A 19,770-nucleotide genomic window follows, 5' to 3' on the forward strand; every position below is an offset into this window, starting at 1 on the left:
TTGTATAGTCGATGCTCCGTCGACACCTTGTATAGACCATGCTCCGTCGACACCTTGTATAGTCCATGCTCCGTAGACACCTTGTATAGTTCATGCTCTGTCGACACCTTGTATAGTCCATGCTCCGTCGACACCTTGTATAGATCATGCTCCGTCGACACCTTGTATAGTTCATGCTCCGTCGACACCTTGTATAGACCATGCTCCGTCGACTCCTTGTATAGACCATGCTCCGTCGACACCTTGTATAGACCATGCTCCGTCGACACCTTGTATAGTTCATGCTCCGTCGACTCCTTGTATAGTTCATGCTCCGTCGACACCTTGTATAGACCATGCTCCGTCGACTCCTTGTATAGTCCATGCGACACCTTGTATAGTCGATGCTCGACACCTTGTATAGTTCATGCTCCGTCGACACCTTGTATAGTTCATGCTCCGTCGACACCTTGTATAGTCCATGCTCCGTCTTGTATAGACACCTGCTGTATAGTCCATGCTCCGTCGACACCTTGTATAGTTCATGCTCCGTCGACACCTTGTATAGTTCATGCTCCGTCGACACCTTGTATAGTCATGCTCCGTCGACACCTTTATAGTCCATGCTCCGTCGACACCTTGTATAGTCCATGCTCCGTCGACACCTTGTATAGTTCATGGTCCGTCGACACCTTGTATAGACCATGCTCCGTCGACACCTTGTATAGTTCATGGTGCGTCGACACCTTGTATAGTTTATGCTCCGTCGACACCTTGTATAGTCGATGCTCCGTCGACACCTTGTATAGACCATGCTCCGTCGACACCTTGTATAGACCATGCTCCGTCGACACCTTGTGTAGTTCATGGTCCGTCGACACCTTGTATAGTTCATGCTCCGTCGACACCTTGTATAGACCATGCTCCGTCGACACCTTGTATAGACCATGCTCCGTCGACACCTTGTATAGTCCATGCTCCGTCGACACCTTGTATAGTTCATGCTCCGTCGACACCTTGTATAGACCATGCTCCGTCGACACCTTGTATAGATCATGCTCCGTCGACACCTTGTATAGTTCATGCTCCGTCGACACCTTGTATAGACCAGGCTCCGTCGACACCTTGTATAGACCATGCTCCGTCGACACCTTGTATAGACCATGCTCCGTCGACACCTTGTATAGTTCATGCTCCGTCGACACCTTGTATAGTTCATGCTCCGTCGACACCTTGTATAGACCATGCTCCGTCGACACCTTGTATAGTCCATGCTCCGTCGACACCTTGTATAGTTCATTCTCCGTCGACACCTTGTATAGTCCATGCTCCGTCGACACCTTGTATAGTTCATGCTCCGTCGACACCTTGTATAGTTCATGCTCCGTCGACACCTTGTATAGACCATGCTCCGTCGACACCTTGTATAGACCATGCTCCGTCGACACCTTGTATAGACCATGCTCCGTCGACACCTTGTATAGTCCATTCTCCGTCGACACCTTGTATAGACCATGCTCCGTCGACACCTTGTATAGTTCATGCTCCGTCGACACCTTGTATAGTCCATGCTCCGTCGACACCTTGTATAGTTCATGCTCCTTCGACACCTTGTATAGTCCATGCTCCGTCGACACCTTGTATAGTTCATGCTCCGTCGACACCTTGTATAGTCCATGCTCCGTCGACACCTTGTATAGTCCATGCTCCGTCGACACCTTGTATAGTTCATGCTCCGTCGACACCTTGTATAGTTCATGCTCCGTCGACACCTTGTATAGACCATGCTCCGTCGACACCTTGTATAGTCCATGCTCCGTCGACACCTTGTATAGACCATGCTCCGTCGACAGCTTGTATAGTTCATGCTAAGTCGACACCTTGTATAGACCATGCTCCGTCGACACCTTGTATAGACCATGCTCCGTCGACACCTTGTATAGACCATGCTCCGTCGACACCTTGTATAGTTCATGCTCCGTCGACACCTTGTATAGACCATGCTCCGTCGACACCTTGTATAGTCCATGCTCCGTCGACACCTTGTATAGTTCATGCTCCGTCGACACCTTGTATAGTTCATGCTCCGTCGACACCTTGTATAGTCCATGCTCCGTCAACACCTTGTATAGTCCATGCTCCGTCGACACCTTGTATAGTTCATGCTCCGTCGACACTTTGTATAGACCATGCTCCGTCGACACCTTGTATAGTCCATGCTCCGTCGACACCTTGTATAGACCATGCTCCGTCGACACCTTGTATAGACCATGCTCCGTCGACACCTTGTATAGTTCATGCTCCTTGTATAGTCCATGCGTCGACACCTTTTATAGTCCATGCTCGACACCTTGTATAGTTCATGCTCCGTCGACACCTTGTATAGTCCATGCTCCGTCGACACCTTGTATAGTCCATGCTCCGTCGACACCTTGTATAGTTCATGCTCCGTCGACACCTTGTATAGACCATGCTCCGTCGACACCTTGTATAGTCCATGCTCCGTCGACACCTTGTATAGTCCATGCTCCGTCGACACCTTGTATAGTCCATGCTCCATTGACTCCTTGTATAGTTCATGCTCCGTCGACACCTTGTATAGTTAGTTCATGCGATCCGTCGACACCTTGTATAGACCAGTCGACACCATGTTCATGCTCTGTCGACACCTTGTATAGACCATGCTCCGTCGACACCTTGTATAGTCCATGCTCCGTCGACACCTTGTATAGTCCATGCTCCGTCGACACCTTGTATAGTCCATGCTCCGTCGACACCTTGTATAGTCCATGCTCCGTCGACACCTTGTATAGTTCATGCTCCGTCGACACCTTGTATAGTTCAGTCGACACCTTGTATAGTCGATGCTCCGTCGACACCTTGTATAGACCATGCTCCGTCGACACCTTGTATAGTCCATGCTCCGTAGACACCTTGTATAGTTCATGCTCCGTCGACACCTTGTATAGTCCATGCTCCGTCGACACCTTGTATAGATCATGCTCCGTCGACACCTTGTATAGTTCATGCTCCGTCGACACCTTGTATAGTCCATGCTCCGTCGACACCTTGTATAGACCATGCTCCGTCGACACCTTGTATAGTTCATGCTCCGTCGACACCTTGTATAGACCATGCTCCGTCGACACCTTGTATAGACCATGCTCCGTCGACACCTTGTATAGACCATGCTCCGTCGACTTGTATAGACCCTTGTATAGACCATGCTCCGTCGACACCTTGTATAGACCATGCTCCGTCGACTCCTTAGTATAGTCCATGCTCCGTCGACACCTTGTATAGTCCATGCTCCGTCGACACCTTGTATAGTTCATGCTCCGTCGACACCTTGTATAGTCCATGCTCCGTCGACACCTTGTATAGTCCATGCTCCGTCGACTCCTTGTATAGTTCATGCTCCGTCGACACCTTGTATAGTTCATGCTCCGTCGACACCTTGTATAGTCGATGCTCCGTCGACACCTTTTATAGTCCATGCTCCGTCGACACCTTGTATAGTCCATGCTCCGTCGACACCTTGTATAGTTCATGGTCCGTCGACACCTTGTATAGACCATGCTCCGTCGACACCTTGTATAGTTCATGGTCCGTCGACACCTTGTATAGTTTATGCTCCGTCGACACCTTGTACAGTCGATGCTCCGTCGACACCTTGTATAGACCATGCTCCGTCGACACCTTGTATAGACCATGCTCCGTCGACACCTTGTATAGTTCATGGTCCGTCGACACCTTGTATAGTTCATGCTCCGTCGACACCTTGTATAGTCCATGCTACGTCGACACCTTGTATAGTCCATGCTCCGTCGACACCTTGTATAGTCCATGCTCCGTCGACACCTTGTATAGTTCATGCTCCGTCGACTCCTTGTATAGACCATGCTCCGTCGACACCTTGTATAGATCATGCTCCGTCGACACCTTGTATAGACCATGCTCCGTCGACACCTTGTATAGTTCATGCTCCGTCGACACCTTGTATAGTTCATGCTCCGTCGACACATTGTATAGACCATGCTCCGTCGACACCTTGTATAGTCCATGCTCCATCGACACCTTGTATAGTTCATGCTCCGTCGACACCTTGTATAGTTCATGGTCCGTCGACACCTTGTATAGTTCATGGTCCGTCGACACCTTGTAAAGTCCATGCTCCGTCGACACCTTGTATAGTTCATGCTCCGTCGACACCTTGTATAGTCCATGCTCCGTCAACACCTTGTATAGTCCATGCTCCGTCGACACCTTGTATAGTTCATGCTCCGTCGACACTTTGTATAGACCATGCTCCGTCGACACCTTGTATAGACCATGCTCCGTCGACACCTTGTATAGACCATGCTCGGTCGACTCCTTGTATAGACCATGCTCCGTCGACACCTTGTATAGACCATGCTCCGTCGACACCTTGTATAGTCCATGCTCCGTCGACACCTTGTATAGTCCATGCTCCGTCGACACCTTGTATAGTCCATGCTCCGTCGACACCTTGTATAGTCCATGCTCCATTGACTCCTTGTATAGTTCATGCTCCGTCGACTCCTTGTATAGTTCATGCTCCGTCGACACTTTGTATAGTCGATGCTCCGTCGACACCTTGTATAGACCATGCTCCGTCGACACCTTGTATAGTTCATGCTCTGTCGACACCTTGTATAGACCATGCTCCGTCGACACCTTGTTTAGACCATGCTCCGTCGACACCTTGTATAGTCCATGCTCCGTCGACACCTTGTATAATCCATGCTCCGTCGACACCTTGTATAGTCCATGCTCCGTCGACTCCTTGTATAGTTCATGCTCCGTCGACACCTTGTATAGTTCATGCTCCGTCGACACCTTGTATAGTCGATGCTCCGTCGACACCTTGTATAGACCATGCTCCGTCGACACCTTGTATAGTCCATGCTCCGTAGACACCTTGTATAGTTCATGCTCCGTCGACACCTTGTATAGTCCATGCTCCGTCGACACCTTGTATAGATCATGCTCCGTCGACACCTTGTATAGTTCATGCTCCGTCGACACCTTGTATAGTCCATGCTCCGTCGACACCTTGTATAGACCATGCTCCGTCGACACCTTGTATAGTTCATGCTCCGTCGACACCTTGTATAGACCATGCTCCGTCGACACCTTGTATAGACCATGCTCCGTCGACACCTTGTATAGACCATGCTCCGTCGACTCCTTGTATAGACCATGCTCCGTCGACACCTTGTATAGACCATGCTCCGTCGACACCTTGTATAGTTCATGCTCCGTCGACTCCTTGTATAGTTCATGCTCCGTCGACACCTTGTATAGACCATGCTCCGTCGACTCCTTGTATAGTCCATGCTCCGTCGACACCTTGTATAGTCCATGCTCCGTCGACACCTTGTATAGTTCATGCTCCGTCGACACCTTGTATAGTCCATGCTCCGTCGACACCTTGTATAGTCCATGCTCCGTCGACTCCTTGTATAGTTCATGCTCCGTCGACACCTTGTATAGTTCATGCTCCGTCGACACCTTGTATAGTCGATGCTCCGTCGACACCTTTTATAGTCCATGCTCCGTCGACACCTTGTATAGTCCATGCTCCGTCGACACCTTGTATAGTTCATGGTCCGTCGACACCTTGTATAGACCATGCTCCGTCGACACCTTGTATAGTTCATGGTCCGTCGACACCTTGTATAGTTTATGCTCCGTCGACACCTTGTACAGTCGATGCTCCGTCGACACCTTGTATAGACCATGCTCCGTCGACACCTTGTATAGACCATGCTCCGTCGACACCTTGTATAGTTCATGGTCCGTCGACACCTTGTATAGTTCATGCTCCGTCGACACCTTGTATAGTCCATGCTCCGTCGACACCTTGTATAGTCCATGCTCCGTCGACACCTTGTATAGTCCATGCTCCGTCGACACCTTGTATAGTTCATGCTCCGTCGACTCCTTGTATAGACCATGCTCCGTCGACACCTTGTATAGATCATGCTCCGTCGACACCTTGTATAGACCATGCTCCGTCGACACCTTGTATAGTTCATGCTCCGTCGACACCTTGTATAGTTCATGCTCCGTCGACACATTGTATAGACCATGCTCCGTCGACACCTTGTATAGTCCATGCTCCATCGACACCTTGTATAGTTCATGCTCCGTCGACACCTTGTATAGTTCATGGTCCGTCGACACCTTGTATAGTTCATGGTCCGTCGACACCTTGTAAAGTCCATGCTCCGTCGACACCTTGTATAGTTCATGCTCCGTCGACACCTTGTATAGTCCATGCTCCGTCAACACCTTGTATAGTCCATGCTCCGTCGACACCTTGTATAGTTCATGCTCCGTCGACACTTTGTATAGACCATGCTCCGTCGACACCTTGTATAGACCATGCTCCGTCGACACCTTGTATAGACCATGCTCCGTCGACTCCTTGTATAGACCATGCTCCGTCGACACCTTGTATAGACCATGCTCCGTCGACACCTTGTATAGTCCATGCTCCGTCGACACCTTTTATAGTCTATGCTCCGTCGACACCTTGTATAGTTCATGCTCCGTCGACACCTTGTATAGTCCATGCTCCGTCGACACCTTGTATAGTCCATGCTCCGTCGACACCTTGTATAGTTCATGCTCCGTCGACACCTTGTATAGACCATGCTCCGTCGACACCTTGTATAGTCCATGCTCCGTCGACACCTTGTATAGTCCATGCTCCGTCGACACCTTGTATAGTCCATGCTCCATTGACTCCTTGTATAGTTCATGCTCCATTGACTCCTTGTATAGTTCATGCTCCGTCGACACTTTGTATAGTCGATGCTCCGTCGACACCTTGTATAGACCATGCTCCGTCGACACCTTGTATAGTTCATGCTCCGTCGACACCTTGTATAGACCATGCTCCGTCGACACCTTGTTTAGACCATGCTCCGTCGACACCTTGTATAGTCCATGCTCCGTCGACACCTTGTATAGTCCATGCTCCGTCGACACCTTGTATAGTCCATGCTCCGTCGACTCCTTGTATAGTTCATGCTCCGTCGACACCTTGTATAGTTCATGCTCCGTCGACACCTTGTATAGTCGATGCTCCGTCGACACCTTGTATAGACCATGCTCCGTCGACACCTTGTATAGTCCATGCTCCGTAGACACCTTGTATAGTTCATGCTCTGTCGACACCTTGTATAGTCCATGCTCCGTCGACACCTTGTATAGTCCATGCTCCGTCGACACCTTGTATAGTCCATGCTCCGTCGACACCTTGTATAGTTCATGCTCCGTCGACACCTTGTATAGACCATGCTCCGTCGACACCTTGTATAGTCCATGCTCCGTCGACACCTTGTATAGTCCATGCTCCGTCGACACCTTGTATAGTCCATGCTCCATTGACTCCTTGTATAGTTCATGCTCCGTCGACTCCTTGTATAGTTCATGCTCCGTCGACACTTTGTATAGTCGATGCTCCGTCGACACCTTGTATAGACCATGCTCCGTCGACACCTTGTATAGTTCATGCTCTGTCGACACCTTGTATAGACCATGCTCCGTCGACACCTTGTTTAGACCATGCTCCGTCGACACCTTGTATAGTCCATGCTCCGTCGACACCTTGTATAGTCCATGCTTCGTCGACACCTTGTATAGTCCATGCTCCGTCGACTCCTTGTATAGTTCATGCTCCGTCGACACCTTGTATAGTTCATGCTCCGTCGACACCTTGTATAGTCGATGCTCCGTCGACACCTTGTATAGACCATGCTCCGTCGACACCTTGTATAGTCCATGCTCCGTAGACACCTTGTATAGTTCATGCTCCGTCGACACCTTGTATAGTCCATGCTCCGTCGACACCTTGTATAGATCATGCTCCGTCGACACCTTGTATAGTTCATGCTCCGTCGACACCTTGTATAGTCCATGCTCCGTCGACACCTTGTATAGACCATGCTCCGTCGACACCTTGTATAGTTCATGCTCCGTCGACACCTTGTATAGTTCATGCTCCGTCGACACCTTGTATAGTTCATGCTCCGTCGACACCTTGTATAGTCGATGCTCCGTCGACACCTTGTATAGACCATGCTCCGTCGACACCTTGTATAGTCCATGCTCCGTAGACACCTTGTATAGTTCATGCTCCGTCGACACCTTGTATAGTCCATGCTCCGTCGACACCTTGTATAGATCATGCTCCGTCGACACCTTGTATAGTTCATGCTCCGTCGAATCAGTCTGTTCTGAAGGCAGTAGGGGGCTTAATAATAAACATCAGGATTCACTTGTATGTATACTTCATTGAATGGTTAACAGACTATTTCATGGTTAATAGGTAGTTCACACAACACTGCACATATCTCGCTGTGCCAAGCAGCCTCTCAAAACATAGAAGGCATTTAGCCTGAATTCTCTTCTTTGCTAGTCAGTCACTGTATCAGAGAAACCTCTATGTGTTGAGTGAGTGACTCACTGGTCATGGAAAGCCGGTTTCTAAAGCGTTTGATCAACACAGAACAAGACAATTGTCTGAGATGTCTGTATTCAGCATAGTGGGAAAGGAACTCAGATAAGACAGCCGAGTGTCTAACTTTTCCACTGGAGGATCTATTGTGTTGTGGGTACTCTACGTCTCATCAGGCCTGGTGGAATGGGGAATGGAAGAGGACGCTCTCATTCACTTCCCACATGGTGGCCAGATGGCATGGTGCCCAATTTAACTCCAACCTGAACAACTAACTGGATCCTAGCCGACTGTGGGGCCATTGTCCATTTAAAATACAAGTGCTAGATTCACACGGCTATTTGTCGCCATGAGCCTAAAGGGTAGAGGATGGGGCTTAGATTTACTCCCTAGGGATTAGTCATTGGAGTGGAATTTTTTTGGGGTGAGAAACTGCAGATTAGTTTAAAACAATGTAATACTGTTTATATGCAGTTTAAAAACAGAATGTCAGATTAATTGTGATGGTACCCATGACTATGTATGAATGGACAAAGCCATTGATCACGTGACACCATTAATTCCTATGTGAAGACTCAATAGTGAATTAAAGCTAAATTAAGTCAGTTAAAATGGCTTCTCATGTAGGCATATCGTGCAGTTTGAGCTACTCTAGGAAGTGGTGTTGCAGGCTAGCTCAGTGCTGCCCCCTCTCATTGAGTAACTCAATGTGAAGGCCGACTGGGGTACGGCAGGCTGCCATTAGCAACTAAATTATCCCTATAACTTCTTCTGTGTGCGATTTTTAAATAATTGTTTCTATGACATCCACCTGGTGCATTAGAAGCAACTATTATTAGGGTACTAGGGGGTAGCTAGCCCCCAAGAACAATGTCTAATTGCTAACACAAAAAAGCAACGTTTGAGAAAAAAAATGGTATGTGGATGAAGGTCATGCTTAGGTGAATAAACTATAAAGGGAAATAATTGGCTACAGTTTACACTTTTAGTTATTTCATGAAATGTTGTTTTTAGAAAAGGGGCGTTTTTTTTAAGTGGCCGGTTATGGCATAGGGTTTCACACAGGTGTGTTAAAATCAATTTAATCTGTTTTATTTTAGAAATGATTTGGTAAGTAATACTTCAAAGCTATGTCTAGTTGTCTTATTTTAATGATTTAAATAAAATATGGGGGGAAATGGTGTTGCACATGTCACCATTAATATCTGCACTATGAGGAGATTTGATGTAAAGTCCCTCTTTTTAACTCACCTGCACATTCATTTTCTTTGTTGTTCCTTTTCCAAACAATCCATTATGTACAACTGCACTAAATATGATTTGTATAATGCATGATTTTAATCCCAGCAGTCTTTAAAATAAATTGCATTCAGGAGCAAAAAGTTTTCAATAGTTGATTTTAATTCATAAAAAATTCATTGGAATGTAATATAAATAATAACATTAAATAACATTGGAATATAACATTTAATAACAACTAATTAACTCAGTGTAACAGTGATGTGGCAGCTCTCTAATACTCTGCTATTGCATGATTCTAATTTGTACCTGTAGGTCACAAACAAAGCTATCTCCAGTAAAATTGGAGCACAACTCATGAGCCCACCTCCGGCACAATGTTTTAGTGAAGTAGTAATATGTTGTAGTGTGTTGGGGGCAACTCCACCCCCAGTACGATATTACTACTTTACTAAAACATTATCAACGATTTTCTCTCTAAACAAGTGGATTATTTATTTTAAGGCTTTCCTATTTATATATTTAAAAGCATTTTGAAATTTGATCAACTTTTTGTTGAATTATCTCCAAAAGTTGTGATGACACAGAGGACATTTTTTCTTCAGCAAGGATGGTGACAACCAAGGAAAGTGTTGGGAAAATAATTTGGTGACATCTTGTGGTCTTTGTGTGAATCTTGGGGGGGGGGGGGGGGGCAGTTACCCCAGGGGGATAGTTAACCACTACTACCCTAACATGGTTGTCTTCAAAACAAGTTTTTATTTACACAAAGATTGACCACAAAGATCGCCATTTTTCCATTCACTATAATTGGTTATCCTGTTTTCTGCTAACAATGTCTGCAGTACCGCGGTCGGCCTTGAACTTCCGTGGCTTTAATGAGAGGGAGCAGTCGTTCTCCCCTGAATGGTATATACGATGTATTGAACCAAGATCTTTTCTTAGATCAAAACTACAGGGTTGGTTTGGAACCTTTTGGCCCCTTGTTTGCTTGTAAGCTTCTCGTCATCCAGTCCAATCCACCTCAAACCATCACTGATTAAACATCTGTGGTGAAACGCCCAGTGAGTCAACTGTGTCATGTTAGCTGTGTCAGAGTACAGTTATTCCAAAATGTGTCTGACCCCTGTGACCAGCATCACAGTATGCCTGGCCCACCTGTCACCTCTCTGTCTGTCTCTGTCATCTCATCATTTCTCTCCCTGATCCTGAAGTCTTTACCCTGGTCCAAGATCTGTTTGCGCTGTCTTGAAAATCCTACGGTCGTTTCTTTAACCTGGTCCCAGATCTGTTTGTGCTTTCTTGCCATTTGCCAACACCAATGGTCGTTGTTGGCAAGACAGAACAAACAGAGCTGAGACCAGGCTAGAAGTCTGTTACTGGGAACTTAGTGTGAATTGATGTGTTGTGACACATGCTGCAAGGGAAAAGGCCAATCTCCGGAGGAATGTGATCGCAGTATTGAGCTGCAGCTCTATGGCCCGTGGGTCTTGGTCTTTCCACTTGACTTTGATGTCACATCCCCCTAGAGTCTCACACTAAAGACAGCAGTGTCTGCCAGATGAACAGTAGCCTATAGCAGGGTTTCCCATCTACAGCCCTCCAGTACCACTAACAGTACACATTTGTGTTGTAGCCCCAGACAAGCACCCCTGATTCAACTAGTCAACTAATCATCAGGCCCTCAATGAGATGAATCAGGTCTGCTTGTCTGGGGGCTACAACAAAAATGTATGTTGTTGGGGGTACTGGAGGACTGGAGTTGGGAAACACTGGCCTATAGGCAATGGAGGAGAGAGGTATTATGAAGTTTAACTCAATACGTATGTATAAAAGAGGCCTTAGATGCTTTGTTTTGGTCTCATATTTCATATTTCAGTAGGTCAACGGAAATATAAGAATCGCAGCGTCCCTCAGAGAGAATAATAGTTTTATCTCCTATTCACGTGGCCTGCTGTACTTCATGTTGTTGTCAGCTACAGGTGTGGCCCTGGTATTATAAAGTTACACCATTCAACATTCTCTCGTCCTAGATACTGTAGGTAGTCATTTATTAAGCTCCGCTTGCTCTTTGGCTGTGTGTGTTTACAAAATGCACTCCTAATTATAGACAAGAAACAGTGTTTTAGTCTTAAACTAACACAATTTTCCCAGTCTTTCCTTGAAACAACCTGATTGTAGACTAATTAAAAGAGTGGGAAATTACAGACAGCAGAAAGGAGACCTGAAAGCTTGTAATGGTGCAACCAACACCCAATATCCTTCTTCCCTGCTTAGGGAGTGAATGTTATTTAAATCTGACTTCTCTGAAATGGAAATGAATAGAAATGCCTTCTCTTCAGTAAAATATATTTGACCTAAAAAACAAAAACAAGTGACCCCTCCCCTATACCCCAAATAATAATGAAAACATCAAGTGGATAGCAGAGAACATGCCTACTGTTTACCGTCACTTCTTGGACACACCAGAGCCTTAGATATCCCGTTCTAGAAACTGTTCTTTGTCCTGTAAGCATTAGGCATATAAGGCAACGCAGGATTTGTTTATAGGGCACAGACGGTTGTGGGTTCACAGACCACCATGGACTGAGTAGAGTAAAGTTTAGAGTAGAGTAAAGTTCTCCTTTATAGTAAAAGCATTGCATGAATCTATCACAGTATTTGCAGGTCTGATAAAAAAATCCCTTTTATAAACATTTCATGCAATTCTATGTCATTTGACATATTTGCAGAATTTTTTTTAATACCACATTTACATTTACATTTAAGTCATTTAGCAGACGCTCTTATCCAGAGCGACTTACAAATTGGTGCATTCACCTTATGACATCCAGTGGAACAGTAGTGCATCTAAATCTTTTAAGGGGGGGGGGTGAGAGGGATTACTTTATCCTATCCTAGGTATTCCTTAAAGAGGTGGGGTTTCAGGTGTCTCCGGAAGGTGGTGATTGACTCCGCTGTCCTGGCGTCGTGAGGGAGTTTGTTCCACCATTGGGGGGCCAGAGCAGCGAACAGTTTTGACTGGGCTGAGCGGGAACTGTACTTCCTCAGTGGTAGGGAAGCGAGCAGGCCAGAGGTGGATGAACGCAGTGCCCTTGTTTGGGTGTAGGGCCTGATCAGAGCCTGGAGGTACTGAGGTGCCGTTCCCCTCACAGCTCCGTAGGCAAGCACCATGGTCTTGTAGCGGATGCGAGCTTCAACTGGAAGCCAGTGGAGAGAGCGGAGGAGCGGGGTGACGTGAGAGAACTTGGGAAGGTTGAACACCAGACGAGCTGCGGCGTTCTGGATGAGTTGTAGGGGTTTAATGGCACAGGCAGGGAGCCCAGCCAACAGCGAGTTGCAGTAATCCAGACGGGAGATGACGAGTGCCTGGATTAGGACCTGCGCCGCTTCCTGTGTGAGGCAGGGTCGTACTCTGCGGATGTTGTAGAGCATGAACCTACAGGAACGGGCCACCGCCTTGATGTTAGTTGAGAACGACAGGGTGTTGTCCAGGATCACGCCAAGGTTCTTAGCGCTCTGGGAGGAGGACACAATGGAGTTGTCAACCGTGATGGCGAGATCATGGAACGGGCAGTCCTTCCCCGGGAGGAAGAGCAGCTCCGTCTTGCCGAGGTTCAGCTTGAGGTGGTGATCCGTCATCCACACTGATATGTCTGCCAGACATGCAGAGATGCGATTCGCCACCGGGTCATCAGAAGGGGGAAAGGAGAAGATTAATTGTGTGTCGTCTGCATAGCAATGATAGGAGAGACCATGTGAGGTTATGACAGAGCCAAGTGACTTGGTGTATAGCGAGAATAGGAGAGGGCCTAGAACAGAGCCCTGGGGACACCAGTGGTGAGAGCACGTGGTGTGGAGACGGATTCTCGCCACGCCACCTGGTAGGAGCGACCTGTCAGGTAGGACGCAATCCAAGCGTGGGCCGCGCCGGAGATGCCCAACTCGGAGAGGGTGGAGAGGAGGATCTGATGGTTCACAGTATCGAAGGCAGCCGATAGGTCTAGAAGGATGAGAGCAGAGGAGAGAGAGTTAGCTTTAGCAGTGCGGAGCGCCTCCGTGATACAGAGAAGAGCAGTCTCAGTTGAATGACTAGTCTTGAAACCTGACTGATTTGGATCAAGAAGGTCATTCTGAGAGAGATAGCGGAAGAGCTGGCCAAGGACGGCACGTTCAAGAGTTTTGGAGAGAAAAGAAAGAAGGGATACTGGTCTGTAGTTGTTGACATCGGAGGGATCGAGTGTAGGTTTTTTCAGAAGGGTGCAACTCTCGCTCTCTTGAAGACGGAAGGGACGTAGCCAGCGGTCAGGGATGAGTTGATGAGCGAGGTGAGGTAAGGGAGAAGGTCTCCGGAAATGGTCTGGAGAAGAGAGGAGGGGATAGGGTCAAGCGGGCAGGTTGTTGGGCGGCCGGCCATCACAAGACGCGAGATTTCATCTGGAGAGAGAGGGAGAAAGAGGTCAGAGCACAGGGTAGGGCAGTGTGAGCAGAACCAGCGGTGTCGTTTGACTTAGCAAACGAGGATCGGATGTCGTCGACCTTCTTTTCAAAATGGTTGACGAAGTCATCTGCAGAGAGGGAGGAGGGAGGGGGAGGGGGAGGAGGATTCAGGAGGGAGGAGAAGGTTGCAAAGAGCTTCCTAGGGTTAGGCAGATGCTTGGAATTTAGAGTGGTAGAAAGTGGCTTTAGCAGCAGAGAGAGAAGAGGAAAATGTAGAGAGGAGGGAGTGAAAGGATATCAGGTCCGCAGGGAGGCGAGTTTTCCTCCATTTCCGCTCGGCTGCCCGGAGCCCTGTTCTGTGAGCTCGCAATACCACACACATTACTGAAATTACAGATTAGGAATGGACAGAGAGATAGGCGTATGTGTTCATCTTATCATATTTCTCCAATGCCAAATCAACATAACTGTCCCGATTAGCAAATAATTAAATCTGAGACATCATTAGGAATATGAGCATGGTACTTTAAAAAGTTAGGCCTGCCTTTCCACCTCAGACGGAGAAAAATGTCAGCTTTAACTGCTGGCTACTCTTCTTCCGTGGCTTAACCCAATGAGAGAAGGTCACAAGTGTTTCCCTAAAAGCTGTCTGGGTTTAAACATCTTCTATTGTACAGAAAGTGAATATCTTAATCAATTGGGACTGCCGTTGAAAATTAGCCGGCTGGCTAAAACCGGCACTTTTACTGAAACGTTGATTAATGTGCACTGTCCCTGTAGAAATAAAATAAACTCAAACTCAATTGATAGTGACAGAATTAGAGTACTTCTCAAGCAGAGTACATTGTTGTCTCCCTGGCAGTAGAAAGTTGTGAATGTCAAAGAAACAAAACAATGACATCTCCATATGCATCAGAGTCACATCTTTATTTTACAACTTGTCTCTAGCATAAAGTATTGCGGACCAAAGCTCTGTTATAGATCACTTTACATAATCAGATCCGTACATTTTTTTCAACATCTTAAGGCCTGTGCTTTTTGTTGTGTTCTTCTGACCACTGTTCTAACAGTTATTGAAGTCATGATTCCACTACCATGTTTTTGAGCCAGGTCGTTTGTGCCAAAAGCTATAGGCACAGTACTCCCCCATTATCCTGAGCAGAATATCAAAGTATTGGGACTACTCAACTTTTTTTCTTGTGTCTCTTCTACTGAGTTGGGGAAAGTCAGTATATTTGTGGTCGATGACAGTGGATAAGCTAAATATGGAATATCTATAGACGGTTGTTTTTTATCATACAATATGTTTACAGATCTCGACAGATTCCTTTCTGCTGTTGCCTGAAACCAAGGTTCCCTTGTACTCCAATTAAGATACTTCACAACAATCATTGTATTGTGTTGCTTTCCTCTCCTCCTCTCCTCTCATCTCCTGTCTTCTCTAATGAATCAGGCATTGAGAAAAAAGACAGTGTTTTTCAGTTTTACGCCTTCTTCTCGAATACATTCCCTGCTTCGCTCTCTGACAAAATCCCACCTCGAAATCCCACTGTGGGTTCAACCTAGCAAACCCCTCCTCCAAACACAACCACAGACGGTTGTGTTCGGGAGGGAGGGCATTGTGTTCGGGGGGGAGGGCATTGTGTTCGAGGGGAGGGCATTGTGTTCGGGGGAGGGCATTGTGTTCGGGGGGGAGGGCATTGTGTTCGAGGGGGAGGGCATTGTGTTCGGGGGAGGGCGGGGGAGGGCATTGTGTTCGAGGGGGGAGGGCATTGTGTTGCATTGTGTTCGAGGGGAGGGCATTGTGTTGGGGAGGGCATTGTGTTTGAGGGGGAGGGCATTGTGTTTGAGGGGGAGGGCATTGTGTTTGAGGGGAGGGCATTGTGTTTGAGGGGGAGGGCATTGTGTTTGAGGGGAGGGCATTGTGTTTGGGGGAGGGCATTGTGTTGAGGGGAGGGCATTGTGTTTGAGGGGAGGGCATTGTGTTTGAGGGGGAGGGCAGGGCATTGTGTTTGAGGGGAGGGCATTGTGTTTGAGGGGGAGGGCATTGTGTTTGAGGGGAGGGCATTGTGTTTGAGGGGAGGGCATTGTGTTTGTGTTGGGGGGGGGCATTGTGTTTGAGGGGAGGGCATTGTGTTTGAGGGGGAGGGCATTGTGTTTGAGGAGGCATTGTGTTTGAGGGAGGGAGGGCATTGTGTTTGAGGGGGGAGGGCATTGTGTTCGGGGGGGAGGGCATTGTGTTCGAGGGGGGCAGTGTCACACAGATGGTTTCTGTCACATTACTGCCAATATAATGCCTGAAGAAGGTCCTCTATTTTGCTTTTCATCACTTTTGCATGTCCACCAGGGCACTCTGCAAGTAGACCATGGCCCAGTTCCATTTCAGTCCCTACTGCCTAGCCCCCATCCCTTCAGTCTTCACAAATCTGAAAGTCCTAGACAGATATAAGTTACTATTAGTTGAACCCATGAGTGAAATAACACAAACACCAGACACAGCAAATGCAAAATGTGAACCTTCTTAATTAGCTTTTTTTCCTCGCCTCAGTGGAGTTTGTGTAGTTCACGCGACAGTAGATGGCAGCATTTCATGCATTTTCGTTAATTTATTTGGACTCAGATTCCCATACGCCTCTCCATAATGATGGTGCCTAAATGCAATGGTTCCCTCTTCGATGCTTCCTTCTACTGGTCGCTGTGTTTATTGTAAGCTCTTTACAGTAAATCCACTTCTCATAGCTGGAACCCACAAGTACATCAGTGGAGGCTGCTGAGGGGAGGACGGCTCATAGTAATGGCTGAAATGGAGTGAATGGAATGGTATCAAACACATGTTTTGGATAACATTCCATTCACTTCACTCCAGCCATTATTATGAGCCGTCCTCCCCTCAGTAGCCTCCACTGAAGTACATGGACAATTCATGTGCTATGAATCAATCAATTTAATCTGCTATTTATTGTCCCATTGCCAATCTCATTTTGTGAGGTGCTGTTGTAAATGATAATGTGTTCTCTGTTAGAGTAAGGGTGGAATATAAATAAAGAACAAAGTAGCGTGCTGAGCTGTCTGTGTGAGGCTCTGGATGGCTGGGGTGTGCTGAGCTGTCTGTGTGAGGCTCTGGATGGCTGGGGCGTGCTGAGCTGTCTGTGTGAGGCTCTGGATGGCTGGGGCGTGCTGAGCTGTCTGTGTGAGGCTCTGGATGGCTGGGGCGTGCTGAGCTGTCTGTGTGAGGCTCTGGATGGCTGGGGCGTGCTGAGCTGTCTGTGTGAGGCTCTGGATGGCTGGGGCTTGCTGAGCTGTCTGTGTGAGGCTCTGGATGGTTGGGGCATGTTGAGCTTGTGTGAGGCTCTGGATAGCTGGGGCGTGCTGAACTGTCTGTGTGAGGCTCTGGATGGCTGGGGCGTGCTGAACAGTCTGTGTGAGGCTATGGATGGCTGGGGCATGCTGAACTGTCTGTGTGAGGCTATGGATGGCTGGGGCGTGCTGAACTGTCTGTGTGAGGCTCTGGATGGCTGGGGCGTGCTGAACAGTCTGTGTGAGGCTATGGATGGCTGGGGCATGCTGAACTGTCTGTGTGAGGCTCTGGATGGCTGGGGTGTGCTGAGCTGTCTGTGTGAGGCTCTGGATGGCTGGGGTGTTAGAGAGTGTTGTGTGTCCATACAGCTGTGGTAGGGTAATGTGGGGTCCTGGCATGCTCTCACTGTAAATCCCCTTCCATAAACCTTAACTAATTATTTGGCAGATCTCTACAGTCCTCTAGTACTGTTTGCCAAGGACTGGAGGATGTGTGCGTGTGTGCTTGCGCATGTGCTTGAAGGAAATTAGCTTTTTAACAGCATTTTCTTCTCTCAGCTCCATGGCAAAATGTGTAGATTTGCAGGAAATTACTCTTAAAACAGCAAAATGTCTTCTCTCCTGGCAAGATAGAGGCCTCTAAAATGTTCTTTCCCAGGCCCATTGCCACGCCCACCACCTAAGTCCCTTTTTTATCCAGGAAAAACCCTGTAATATATAGTATATTGGCAATCCATGGTTTTCCCATGTTAAGGAAGGTAAATTAGTCTTAGATCTTTTTGTGATAAGCTGAATACTTTCATTAATACTTCACTTGGCTAGTTTGCCTCAATTACACACAAATAGTTCAGATCTGTCAGTGTCAGTGTCAGTTCTTTAACCATGTAGACCACCTAGCTAGGCAGTGACAGTTCTTTAACCATGTAGACCCCTAGCTAGGCAGTGTCAGTTCTTTAACCATGTAGACCCCCTAGCTAGGCAGTGTCAGTTATTTCCCCATGTAGACCCCTAGCTAGGCAGTGTCAGTTCTTTAACCATGTAGAACCCTAGCTAGGCAGTGTCAGTTCTTTAACCATGTAGACCACCTAGCTAGGCAGTGACAGTTCTTTAACCATGTAGACCACCTAGCTAGGCAGTGACAGTTCTTTAACCATGTAGACCACCTAGCTAGGCAGTGTCAGTTCTTTAACCATGTAGACCACCTAGCTAGGCAGTGTCAGTTCTTTAACCATGTAGACCATGTAGACCTAGCTAGGCAGTGTCAGTTCTTTAACCATAGAGACCTAGCTAGGCAGTGTCAGTTCTTTTCCATGTAGACCCCTAGCTAGGCAGTGTCAGTTCTTTAACCATGTAGACCACCTAGCTAGGCAGTGACAGTTCTTTGACCATGTAGACCCCTAGCTAGGCAGTGTCAGTTCTTTAACCATGTAGACCTCCTAGCTAGGCAGTGTCAGTTCTTTAACCATGTAGACCACCTAGCTAGGCAGTGACAGTTCTTTGACCATGTAGACCCCCTAGCTAGGCAGTGTCAGTTCTTTAACCATGTAGACCTCCTAGCTAGGCAGTGTCAGTTCTTTAACCATCTGGACCTCCTAGCTAGGCAGTGTCAGTTCTTTAACCATTTAGACCTCCTAGCTAGGCAGTGTCAGTTCTTTCCGCATGTAGACCTCCTAGCTAGGCAGTGACAGTTCTTTAACCATCTGGACCTCCTAGCTAGGCAGTGACAGTTCTTTAACCATCTGGACCTCCTAGCTAGGCAGTGTCAGTTCTTTAACCATGTAGACCCCTAGCTAGGCAGTGTCAGTTCTTTAACCATGTAGACCTCCTAGCTAGGCAGTGTCAGTTCTTTAACCATGTAGACCTCCTAGCTAGGCAGTGTCAGTTCTTTAACCATGTAGACCTCCTAGCTAGGCAGTGTCAGTTCTTTAACCATGTAGACCCCCTAGCTAGGCAGTGTCAGTTCTAGACCACCTAGCTAGGCAGTGTCAGTTCTTTAACCATGTAGACCCCCTCTAGGCAGTTCAGTTCCATGTAGACCTCCTAGCTAGGCAGTGTCAGTTCTTTAACCATCTGGACCTCCTAGCTAGGCAGTGTCAGTTCTTTAACCATGTAGACCTCCTAGCTAGGCAGTGACAGTTCTTTAACCATGTAGACCTCCTAGCTAGGCAGTGTCAGTTCTTTAACCATGTAGACCTCCTAGCTAGGCAGTGCCAGTTCTTTAACCATGTAGACCTCCTAGCTAGGCAGTGTCAGTTCTTTAACCATCTGGACCTCCTAGCTAGGCAGTGTCAGTTCTTTATCCATGTAGACCTCCTAGCTAGACA

The 19,770-nt window shown here is 47.4% G+C and overlaps 2 protein-coding genes across 2 annotated transcripts in view; one reads left to right on the plus strand and one right to left on the minus strand.

Annotated features, from left to right (window-relative positions):
- Window positions 1-19,770, plus strand: part of LOC115119118 (collagen alpha-1(XVIII) chain-like) — a 198,784-nt gene that overhangs the window by 61,123 nt on the left and 117,891 nt on the right. The gene's annotated exons all lie outside the window — the stretch shown is intronic.
- LOC135572473 (uncharacterized) lies at window positions 12,465-15,932 on the minus strand. The gene is made up of 2 exons (XM_065020482.1): window positions 15,700-15,932; window positions 12,465-13,493 (listed from the first exon to the last, which is right to left on the minus strand). Exons 1-2 carry the CDS (start codon window positions 15,930-15,932, stop codon window positions 12,602-12,604), a joined length of 1,125 nt encoding a protein of 374 aa, XP_064876554.1. The 3' UTR covers window positions 12,465-12,601.

The sequence above is a fragment of the Oncorhynchus nerka genome, linkage group LG2 (genome assembly GCF_034236695.1).
Source record: "Oncorhynchus nerka isolate Pitt River linkage group LG2, Oner_Uvic_2.0, whole genome shotgun sequence".
NCBI lineage: Eukaryota > Metazoa > Chordata > Actinopteri > Salmoniformes > Salmonidae > Oncorhynchus > Oncorhynchus nerka.

What these genes read in the sequence shown, in the direction of transcription:
- LOC135572473 (XM_065020482.1), bottom strand. Translation starts at nt 15,932, where the DNA reads ATGCAACACAATGCCCTCCCCCCTCGAACACAATGCCCTCCCCCGCCC. An exon ending in TTTGCTAGGTTGAACCCACA is followed by an intron (nt 13,494 to 15,699) that starts GTGGGATTTCGA and finishes GCTATACACCAA; the next exon opens with GTCACTTGGCTCTGTCATAA.